Source organism: Hyperoodon ampullatus (genome assembly GCF_949752795.1).
Source record: "Hyperoodon ampullatus genome assembly, chromosome: 5".
NCBI classification, from domain to species: domain Eukaryota; kingdom Metazoa; phylum Chordata; class Mammalia; order Artiodactyla; family Ziphiidae; genus Hyperoodon; species Hyperoodon ampullatus.
Window position 1 is genome coordinate 98,771,024 of NC_136918.1, and position 12,541 is coordinate 98,783,564.

At 36.2% G+C, this 12,541-nt stretch overlaps 1 protein-coding gene across 2 annotated transcripts in view; it reads right to left on the reverse strand.

The window, feature by feature from the left end:
- The window catches only part of TBC1D23 (TBC1 domain family member 23), a gene marked incomplete at its 5' end in the record, with an annotated part of 62,669 nt that overhangs the window by 25,397 nt on the left and 24,731 nt on the right, over nucleotides 1–12,541 (reverse strand). For both annotated transcript variants that reach the window (XM_079704687.1, XM_079704686.1), the window contains 4 exons: nucleotides 2,898–3,021; nucleotides 8,213–8,417; nucleotides 9,444–9,549; nucleotides 11,073–11,184. In XM_079704687.1, the coding sequence (XP_079560813.1) occupies nucleotides 2,898–3,021; nucleotides 8,213–8,417; nucleotides 9,444–9,549; nucleotides 11,073–11,184 (547 nt within the window). The remainder of the gene's footprint in view (nucleotides 1–2,897; nucleotides 3,022–8,212; nucleotides 8,418–9,443; nucleotides 9,550–11,072; nucleotides 11,185–12,541) is intronic.

Here is a 12,541-nt window from a genome sequence, read left to right on the forward strand (position 1 = left end):
GTGTAAGTTCCTCTAGAGCCCAACTGTGTTTTAAATTGCATAAATTCAGTGATATTTTTAGATTATTCCATTTTTATTAGATACAGAAACAATTCCATCTAGAAGTTAAATTTCAAACATTCTTAATGGCTAAAGGGAGCTAATGAGAACACGTACATTTAGTGAATATTTTGTGCCAGGTACTAAATTACTGCCACTTATCTTTTATTAAATATCTCTTATTCTAAATATTCTCACAACAGTCCTTCAAAATAGACATTTTCCTCCCATATTATAGGTAAGAAAACAGACATCTATTAAATAACCTTCCTAACATCACAGAGGTAGTAAATGGTGATGTTTGGGCTAGAAAAAGCTGGACACTCCACAGCTGATGTAACTGCTATTACAGTTGACCACAAAGCTTTTAAAGTACATAATGCTTCTAATGTTTTCTATAACTGTTTAAAAATTACTATTACAAATACAGAAGATGCAAATACAAACAGAATAGCAAGATATGGTCATCATTAAATTCAGTTAGCTAAACTAAAGCTACCACTGCATCATTCAGTTATGAGTTCTCAAATTTTACGAATTCGTTTTGTTTCATCTCATGATTGAAAAAAAAAAAAAAAAGACTCCATTCCATAGACATGATACTAGTAGCAAGAATGAACTACTTGGGGCATTGACAAAGTGAACCTGGTAGTTTCAGTGCTCAGTTAAAATCTGCTAGCAGCACTGAGTACTACTTCAGAGTTCTGGTCACAGAAATGGCATTTCCCAGGCATGACGTGACAAGAGAGATCTCTATTAACGTATCAGAATGCTTAAAAGACAGTTTCTTACTTCAACACAAATAAGTAGATTTAATAGCAACATATGAATCTCAGAGAAACTACAATTTTATTATTTTTACTCAAAGTGAGAAGACTGCAGCCGAGAGGGAATGAAAGAATAGGCTGCTGCAGTATGAGATTTAGTATGCCAGAGCTGAAACCAGTTGTGACTCTCTAGTCACCATTTCCTCATTACTCATCTCATCACCTTCTGAGATAGGTACTATTTATTAGTTCCATTTTACAGATGAAGAAATTGAAGCTCAGAGGCTAAGTGTATTAAATCACACGGTTAATAAGTGGCAGAAATGGAATCCTTCCTGAAGAAAAGCTAGGTAAGACATGATCAAGGAATACATTAAAAATTTTGAATATACGTATATTCTTCTAGAACCCAATCACTGTTTTAGAAAGATCTTCAAGTTACCCTAGAAGAGCAGTTCTCAGAGTATGGTCTGAGGAGCCTTGGAAGTCCCCAAGAGTATTTACAGAGTATTTGTGATGTCAAAGCTATTTTCATAATACTACTTAGATTTTGCCTTTTTCATATTCATTTTCTCACAAATGAACAACAGAATTTTCCAAAGGCTATATGAAATATGGTATCATCACAGATTAAATAGAGAAGTAGATATGAGAATGTACCTGCCTGTGCTCTAACCAAATATTGAGATTTTCAAAAATATTAAAAAATGTCACTATTCTGATTTTCTTTTTGGAAAATAGTTAATTTTCATTTAAAAATAGGCTATTTATGTTAACATGTATTGGATTTATCACTACTTCTAAATGAATTAATAAATGGTTAAAATTTCTTAATTTCTAACCAACATAATCCACATAAATTGTGGCTCAATAAATGTTGAGTGTAAGAGGTCCTGAGACCAAAAGGTTTAAGAACCACTGACCTAGAATAATAAAACTTCCCATTTCAAAATACAAATATAGGGATTCCCTGGTGGCGCAGTGGTTAAGAATCCACCTGCCAATGCAGGGGACACGGGTTTGAGCCATGGTCCGGGAAGATCCCACATGCTGCGGAGCAACTAAGCCCGTGTGCCACAACTACTGAGCCTACGCACCGCAACTACTGAAGCCCACGCGCCTAGAGCCAGTGCTCTACAATAAGAGAAGCCAGCACAATGAGAAGCCCGCGCACCACAACGAAGAGTAGCCCCCGCTCACCGCAACTAGAGAAAGCCCACGCGCAGCAATGAAGACCCAACGCAGCCAAAAATAAATAAAATTTAAAAAAATAAAAAGACAAATATAGAATGACAGAGTACTGAGATGTACTTTTATTAAATTTTTTTAAATTTATTAATTTTTTTTTTGGCTGTGTTGGGTCTTCATTGCTGTGCACGGACTTTTCCTAGTTGCAGCGAGCAGGGGCTACTCTTTGTTGCAGTGCGCGGCCTTCTCATTGAGGTGGTTTCTTTTGTTGCAGAGCACGGGCTCTAGGGCACGTGGGTTTCAGTAGTTGTGGTGTGTGGGATCAGTAGTTGTGCCTCGCGGGCTGTAGGGCGCAGGCTCAGTAGTTGTGGCATACGGGCTTAGTTGCTCCGTGGCATGTGGGATCTTCGCAGCCCAGGGCTCGAAACCATGTCCCCTGCATTGGCAGGCGGATTCTTAACCACTGCGCCACAAGGAAAGTCCCTGAGATGTACTTTATATTCTTTTATATTAATCACTTGATAATCTTGTTATTTTCCTTGTCATTGGATATCAATTCTTATACATACTATCAACAATTTAATCACAGTTTTAAAGTGAACTGATACATATATATTTATATATATTACATATATATTATACATAAGTAAATATATCACACATATATACATATATTTGTAAAACAACAAAAGGCTAAACTTCATATTAAATAATTTAAACTAATGTAAGTGAAGAGCAAAACAAATCATTTTTGAAATGCCAATAATTTTACTCCTTTGGTTTAAATAGTAAGAGTCTATAATTTAGTGCTTTTCTTTCTCTTCCTTGGGGGAAAAAAAACACCTAACTATAGTTTTATAGAAAGCTATTTTTCATTAAGTGCTCCTACTTTCACTTTATTACCCAGTTGAGTGCATAGGAGTCTGGAGTAATTTTCTTTGTATCAAGAAAAGAACAAAGCTCTGGCTCATGGTACTGGATGAGTAATCGGAAAAGATGAAATGGTCTCCCCTTCAGGGAACAATCCCTAAAAAACAAAAGAAGCAAAGTTTCTTTCATTAATAGGTCAGAAATGATCATGTCAGTAACCAATCCTCCTGCAATACCCACCTCCCCTCCCTACCCCAGAACATCTGAACACCACAGCACTGACAACAGCAAGCCTGCCTGATACAACCAGGCAGACCTCTCTTGCTAACACCTAATATACCTGACCTGAAAGAAAGTCTGTAGAAACATCAGGTCTACAGCCAACTCTAGGCAGAATCTTTCCAGGTGAACCCAGGCAGCACTCAGGAGAAAGAACTACAAGGACCAATTAAAACAGTGGGACCACTTAGGTTATTTTGATAAGTTTTGGATCCCAAAAGGATATCTGGAGAGTCCTGAGGAAGTCCAGTTCCCTTCTTCCCTGCCAAATAAGAAGAAACTCCTAGAAAGGCTTCAGGTTAGCTCCACAGTTAATGTACTCAATTAGAAATCCTTCAGCAAAGGTACAAATCTGAAATGGCCACAGATGAACATTCCAAAATAGCGGACCCAGAGCCTTAGAAGCTGTTGAAGTGGCCTGGGTATCAGGTGCTCAGAGTGAATCCTGGGAGGTGCCAAACACTGACCTTATTGAGTAACTGTACTACTTCTTACCTTGTTCCCCTATGTCTCATAAATCATTAAAAATTTAAAAAAATTTAAACAGCTCAAAGCACAGGCCATCATAATAAAAGTCAGTATTTATTGAGGAAATACCATGTGCCAGACACGACAATAGACACTTTACAAAGTTACCTCATTTTATCTTTACAGGCAACTATGAAAGATACTATTATCATCTTCACTTTACAGATGAGAAAAATGAGGCTTAGCTGCGGTCAAGCAGTCCACCCAAGGTCATGTAGCTAATAAGTGATGGAGCTAAGACTTGTACACAGAAACTGGGCATTAAACCATTATGCATACTACCCTTCCACATATGTAACTTAATATTTCAACAAGTGGTATTTTGGTAGATATACAGTCTAAAAAAAGCAAACTATAAAAAAACTGAAGGACTTCACTGGCAGTCTAGTGGTTGGAACTCCATGCTTCCACTGCAGGGGGTGGGGGTTTGATCCCTGGTCGGGGAACTAGGATCCTGCATGCTGCAGGGCATGGCCAAAGAAAAAAAAACCACTGAAACAAGGTAAAAGGCTTCATGCAAAAAAGTTAATGAAATGAATGTCAGTTTTAACATAAAAGCATTGATAAAGAATGTTTCAAAATGCTATTCCAATGGGAATAATGAAAAATAATTTCTACAAAACTAAGCTCTAAGGTCAATGCCAGGATTTGGTATGACCCTCTATCTACCATTTTCTAATACTGCAGAAAACAGGGAAGTTTTGTAGAAATAGCCCTAAATTGGTAATTCAGATGCCCAAAGACAGAAGTGGATTCATATTGGCAAGATTACCTCCTCCTTAGTCTGAATACTTTCCCCACTCTACATATGCAAGGCAACAGACTGCTAAAACAAAACACATAAACACAGGTTGTAAGCAGAGTAGGGACATACACTGTGAGGACAATTGCCTAGTTTGCATCAGAAAAAGTGGAACATCTCAGAGAGTCAGCCATTGCAACAGCATCTATTCATTTAATAGCTGTGTATTACAAAGTTACTCTCCACTGCAAAGCACTGTGCTTGACAGAATTCTACCCATGTTATATCTGAATCTGTAATAAGAAGATATATTATAGTGGAGTTGTTCTAGCAACATTTTGTGGGGCTGGGCCCTATGCAGGGGTATTAACACTGACCCTGGCTGGAGTACTGTGTTACATGTGGAACTCATGGAAACAGTAACTGGAGGAACCTGACAAGACGGTATGTTACACAGTTCAATGTAAACCCCAATCCCTCTATTAGTAACTATCACCGCCAACATTCTGTAGAGAAAAAGCTGGAATACCATGTCCCTTGCTATTACTAGCTCTGTTACACTGAGAGGTGGTAAAATATAAGCAGTTGAGAGACTTAGTATAACAGAATGACTCCCAAATATGAATTCCAGTCTCAGCTTTACCATGACCTTAGCCCTGTATTCTGGCATCTCTGGGTCTGTTTTCCTAACATGAAGCACTATCGCTTCCAGGTAGCACAGAGGTTCTCCACTCTGGAGTACACTAGAATCACCTGGGAGTTAAAACAAAAACAAAAAAACCCTACATGGCTCTACATAGTCTATTTATATTTGAAACTTCAAGAACCAGTATGTTTTAAAAGTTCTTTGGCTGAACAGACATTTATTTTCTCCAAAGAAGATATACAAATTGTCACTTAGCACATGAAAAAATGCAGAAAATCATTAGCTGTCAGGGAAATGCAAATCAAAACCATAATGAGATACCACTTCACACTCAGTCTGGCTATAATTTTTAAAAAAAATGTTGACAAGGATGCATAGAAACTGGGATCTTCATTCACTGCTGGTGGGAATATAAAATGTTGCAGTTATTGTAGAAAAATCTGGCAATTCCTCAAAAGGTTAAACACAGATTTACCATATGATTCAACATTTCCACTCCTAGGTATATACCCAAAAGAAATGAAATACATGTCCACATAAAAACTTGTACACAAATGTTCACAAATGCATTATTCATAATAGCTAAAAAGTGAAAACAATCCAAATGTCCAGCAACTGTTGCATGAGTAAATAAAATGTGGTATTTTATTTATATTGTGCATACAATGAGATATTACTTGGCAATAAAAAGAAGTAAGTAGGGCTTCCCTGGTGGCGCAGTGGTTGAGAGTCCGCCTGCCAATGCAGGGGACACGGGTTCGTGCCCCGGTCCAGGAGGATCTCACATGCCACCAAGCGGCTGGGCCCGTGAGCCATGGCTGCTGACCCTGCACGTCCAGAGCCTGTGCTCTGCAACGGGAGAGGCCACAAGACTGAGAGGCCCACGTACCGGAAAAAAAAAAAAAAAAAAAAAAAAGTAAGTAATGATATATGCCATAATGTGGATGAATCCTTAAAACACTATACTAAGTGAAAGAAGGTAGTCACAAAAGACCACATATTATATGATTCCATTTATATAAAATCTCCAGAATAGGCAAATCCATAGAGAAAGATAAGTGGTTGCCTAGGGCTGAGAGTGTTAGGGGAAAACGGAGAGTTGACTGCTAATGAGTATTGGGGTTTCTTTTGGGGGTGACAAACATTCTAAAAATGATTGTGGCTATGGTTGCACAACTCTGTGAGCATACTAAAAACCACTGAATTGTACATACTAAAAGAATGAATTTTGTAATATGTGAATGATACTTTAAGCTATAAAAGAAAAAGAAAAAAAAGTTCTTCAGTTGATTCTAATAAGCAACGAGGGTGGAGAACCTTATTATTTAAAGCACAGGTGTCCAATCAAACTTAGGTTCAAATCCTGACACAGTCATACAGCAGAAGTGTAATCCTTAATAAGTCATTTAGTGCCTTTCTTTGCCTCAGTTTCTGCAGCTGTAAATCAGATACATACCTTACAGTGGTCACTGTTTAAATGAGAAAATACACAAAGGACCTACACCTAACATAGTGTGTTATCGTGCAGAAAAGCAGAAAAAAATGGTAGTCATTTAATTATCAAGCTCCAGAATAGTTGCACACTGCAATCAACCGAGAAGCTCTAAACCTAAACAAACATCAGTGCACCGATGTCCTCCTCAGAGATGTGATTTAATTAGTCAGGTATGTAAACAGGCATCAGAATTTTTAAGAACTCCCCCCAATGATTCCAATGTGCATCAAAGGTTCACTGTGCAGCCAAACCACTGGTCTAGATTATGTCAGAAGTTCCTTTTGGCTCTAAAATTCTGACTACCTGATCCAGAGCACTGAGAACTACAAGAATTCTTTCTGGCCTCGTAAGTGCCACACCTGCTACTACCCACCTCCTTTCCCCTGCCTCCCACAATGACCTACACATCTGTCTAGACTCAACTTAAGTGTCACGTTCCCAGAGGCGACCTCCCTGACCTCCAGGGAAAGTTACGTCACCCCATTATACATTCCCATAGCACTCTATATTTCACCTTCCTGACACTCAGCGCAGTTCTAATTACTTGTTCAACGCCTGTATTTCTAGGACTATATTCCAAGTTGTAACCCCAGCACCTCATTTAAAGTAGCAGCACTCCAAAAATTTTACTTTTTACTTAGACACTATAATGTTACTGTTTTATAAGTAAAGAAATCAAAAAACTATGAAGAGTTATACTGCATATATAAACCCTAGAAGCATAAATTACTTTTTTTTAAATTGGAGTATAATTGCTTTACAATGCTGTGTTAGCTTCTGCTGTATGACGAAGTGAATCAGCTATATGTATACATATACCCCCTCCCTCTTGGACCTCCCTCCCACCCCACCCCCATCCCACCCACCTAGGTCATCACAGAGCACTGAGCTGAGCTCCCTGTGCTATACAGCAGGTTCCCACTAGCTATCTATTTTACAAGTTAATGTATATATGTCAATCTAAAAGCACTGAGCTGAGCTCCCTGTGCTATACAGCAGGTTCCCACTAGCTATCTATTTTATAAGTTAATGTATATATGTCAATCTAAAAGCACTGAGCTGAGCTCCCTGTGCTATACAGCAGGTTCCCACTAGCTATCTATTTTACACGTTAATGTATATATGTCAATCTAAAAGCACTGAGCTGAGCTCCCTGTGCTATATAGCAGGTTCCCACTAGCTACCTATTTTACACGTTAGTGTATATATGTCAATCTAAATCTCCCAATTCATCCCACTCCCCCTTACCCCCCGGTTCTCTACATCTGCATCTCTATTCCTGCCCTGCAAATAGGTTCATCTGTACCATTTTTCTAGATTCCACATATATGCATTAATATACGATATTTGTTTTTCTCTTTCTGACTTACTTCACTCTGTATGACAAACTCTAGGTCCATCCACGTCTCTACAAATGACCCAATTTCGTTCCTTTTTATGGCTAAGTAATATTCCATTGCATAAATTCTTAACTAAAGAATCCTTTAAAAAATGTTTATAACCACAAAAATAAAGTCAAATAACAATTATGATTCAAACAACCTTAAAAATTATTTGAACCTTTTACTTTACCATCAAAATAAATCTAACAACTTTAGTTCAAAACAAACTAGACCTTTATTCATTTTTAAAAGTGTAATAACTAAATCATATTTTACCTGGGAATGTACTTATTCATGACAGCATAAAAGCAGTTGTATAAATCGCTGCGTGGCAGTTGAAGATGCACCAACGGTTTGAGTAGATGTATCCAGCTAAGGGATGTGCTATATTTAATGTTACGTGATTTACAATAAAAGGTAATTACAGATTCAATATTCAGAAGTAATTCTGCTGCCTTCTCTTCAGGCACTGAAAGCTGGTCTAGAAAATAAGTGTCAAAATAAAGTTACCAAGGGCCTGTTAGATGCTCAGTTATTGGACAAAATACTGGGTTACAAACATACAATACTATCTTACTATATTTAGAGTATGTCAAGGGCAAAATAGAACTACATAAAAGCACATTTTTCCTTATACTTATTCATATTCACTAGCTATTCAGTATTTACTAACTTAATAACACTTGACCTATATATATGTTATAGATATATATATATCTTATATATATCTATATAACATATAGATATATACAAGAATAGATAATCTGAAGCAGGAAAGGTAGGCATAACCTGCATTCCTGGAAAGCAAAAAAGTGTTTTCCAAATAACGGATTATCATCTGCCCCAAAATGGGCAGCTGCCACTACAGCTTTGTCAAGGGGATGGATTCCCTTTCCTTTGCCCACATCAGCAATAATGTTTCTGTTGAGGTTAGCACATAAAAGCCTATTTAGCCAATAATTTAACTAAAATGTGACAGAGAGAGAAACAAAAAGACCAATGGACTATAGATGAATTAAAAAAGAAAAATATAAACCAAATTAATTTAATCTTCAAAAGACCTTGTGGGGTGATTGGAAACCTATTCACCCATGATTTACAATACTTTTTCTATAGCAGATCGTGACTTACAACTTACAGATAAACTTTTGGAACACAGCCCCCTTAAATCTGAGGACTGTATACAATCATACAGATCTTCAATTATCCAAAAACCAATTTTAAAACTGCCACAAAACTGTAAAGGTACTTGAAGAATTAAACATAACTATGTTAATGTTTAATCAAACATAATGCAAAAGAAACACTAAAAATCAGACTCTCTTAAAATATTAGACATTATTTCATAAGAATTTCAAAAGAGAAGTTCTAAAGCTATTTATTAGCCCTTTACAAATTCAACATATCCCAAATTATAACAAGTTAATTCTACTAAAGAGCAACTCCTCCATCCAAAAATTATTATTTGAAAATTTTTTCACTGTTTGAAAACAATTATTAAACTTACCAATAAACTCCAGACAATCTTTGTGAATAGTGTTCTGTTCTGGCAGGTCTAAAATACCATCCCAGGATGCCAAACTATCTCCTTTTCCTGCAACATTTAGAGCAATCTGGAAGAAAGATTTAAAAAAGCAAATAGCTTCATATGTTATTTCTCATTCTCGGAAAATATGCTATAATAATGGAGGCCTGAATTTAGGAATAATGCACACTTCAAAGATTACAAAGTAATGTATCTATATCAAATTTTACTACTTCATGTTAATCCAGTGAATAAAATGAATTACACAAAATATTTACATAATTATATATGTAAATTTATTTCAAGCAAACATCATTAATGCTATAGACTGAATGTTTGTGTCCCCTCACCCAAATTCATTTTGTTGAAACCTAATCCCCGATGTTTTGGTAATTACAGGCAGAGCCTCTGAGAGGTGATTAGGACATGAGGGTGGAGCACTTATGAATGGGATTAGCCCCCTTATAACCTTTTTTTTTTTTTTTTTTGCGGTACGTGGGCCTCTCACTGTTGTGGAGCACAGGCTCCGGACGCGCAGGCCCAGCTGCTCTGCGGCATGTGAGATCTTCCCAGACTGGGGCACGAACCCGTGTCCCCTGCATCGGCAGGCAGACTCTCAACCACTGCGCCACCAGGGAAGCCCTAGCCCCCTTATAAAAGAAACCCCAGTTAGCTCCCTTGTCCCTTCAGCCATGTGAGGACACATTAAGGAATTACTATTCTTTTCAATTTAATAGTGTTATGGTTATTTTAAAAGTCTTTATCTTTTAGACACTCATTCTAAAATATTTGAGTGTGCTACCAAGGATCTGCTTTAAAATAATCCAGTGGGTGGGGTGGGGAGGAAAGGATAGAATACTAATCAAACAAGACTGGCCAAATGTTGGTAACAGTTAAAGTTAAATGATGGGTAAATGGGGGTTCACTAACAAGTCTCTCTACTTTTGTATGTGTTTTAAATTTCTATAACAAAACATTCAGAATGCTATATACAGTTGTAATTCCATTTCTGTTACATATATATGTGCAGAGTGGAAAAAATAAGATGTGTCACCAAGGCATTATTATGTGTTTTACCTATAAGTGGTAAATAACAGATGGTTTTTTATCTTATCCTTTGCTTACACGTTTTAACAAAGGGAACTACTTCTTTTTTCATCATAAAAAAATCTTAATTTAAAATTTAAAAATGATAATACACATGTACTAGAGAACAGCTGAAGCAGAAAATAAAGCAAAGGAAAATCTCCTGTAATTCTAACACCCAGAGACCTGTTTCTTCTCCCTACCTTTTTTTTTTTTAAACATAGCTGAGATCATTCCACATCTGTAATTATATATCCTATTTTACTCATTGGTTGCATTTTCCCATTTCACTGAACAATCTTCATAAACATCATTTCTAATGGCTACAAAAGAAAGCACTGCCTTTCAAAACCTGAATTATTAAATATACCAAACACTACAGAAACACACATTTTTAGCAAGCTGCTCTGTTTGATAAATTTTCTAAGTGTGGCATGTGCTTCTGCAAATAAGACAACTGAAAATAAAAATTCTAAAATATTATTCTTAAGTCATTACATTTTATTTGTTTCAGTTTCTAGTTACCTTCCAAACTTTAGCCCTCAGATCAGCAGGCAGTGGTCTCCCTTGAATTATATTTCTCAAAGTTTCAAGATCACAACCTCCTGCTTCCAAAGCTTCTTCAAGATCTTTTTCCCTGAAAAACAAGTCCCATTTATTAAGAAAAATTTTATTTCTTGTTTTTGTTTCCTCAGTAGTCATTTATAAGTATGACCTATTAAAGGTTATGTCTAAGAAAGAAAGGTTCTTGGCAGCCAAAATGTAATGCCAAGGCATACACCACATTTTGTTTTCTTGAAAGGAAATCTCAGCTTTCATACAATTTATTATTTTACACTTAGTTCTAGCAAGCTTAGTTATCTGTTTGCTAAGATTAAAGAAATTTAAAATCAGGAAACAGGGCAAACAGCATTGAGAAGTCATAGTAATAGTAATGTTCATAGTAGTGATAATGACTAATAACTTTCTATAGCACTAACTTTGTGCCAAGCACCGTTCAAACATTTCACATGCCTTTAAATTCTTGCAATAACCCTATGAAACAGGTTATATCACTGGCCCTAGCTTACAGACATAAAAACTGAGGCAAAGGGGTGTTGTATAGCTTATAGTCATACAACTACTAAGCAGTAGGACTAGGATTCAAATTTTAACAGTCTGGTACCAGAATTTATGCTCTTAACATTATGCCAGATACTGGCAAGAAGGAGAAACCATAAAATTGGGCCAAGACTTCAAGGTATGGGAATACTAGTACAAAACTACACAGATCTCATGCCTAGAACAATACCTGTCTTACAGTGAATATTCAATAACTGTTAGAGGAACTAAAAAAACTCTAACAGCATCACTGTATTTATTATATATTAAAGCAAAATAATACCACATCATCAAGTAAATTATCAAGTAAATCATCAAGCAGTTATGTTTAGTCTACTATGTTTAAGGAGAAAAGTAAGTATGAAATAAATTTTATTTTCATTTGTATATGGTTAAAATAATACTTAAAAAAAAACTTTCACAAAGGTATGAATTGTTTTTTAGCCAGGAAATAACTACTTAAAATAGCTAATTCCCTCAGAATTCTCAAAAGCTAAGGTTCCAGTCATTGTTTACAATTTTAGTATACAATACATAAGAAATCTGTACAAATAAAAATCCCTAACTTAGCCAATTTCTAAAATTCTTTGGAGCAGGCTAAAAGGCAGAGCGTCCCACTAGGATCAGAAAACCAGGATTTTGTCATTTTTGTGGTTTTTTAGGAAAATAAATTACTCCCATTACATTCTCTCAATAAGATAATGTAAATCCCTTCCTCTACGCATAGGATTCCAAGAATATTAGTTTAACTGTATAAATTTCCCAAAGTGTTGCCCCCTTAAGGGAAAGGAATTCAACGAAAATGTAATCACTTGGGCTCATATTCAACAGAAAAGCAGTGATCAAATTTGAAAGATTTCTTAACAAAGCTACTACAAACTCATATGTTTAAG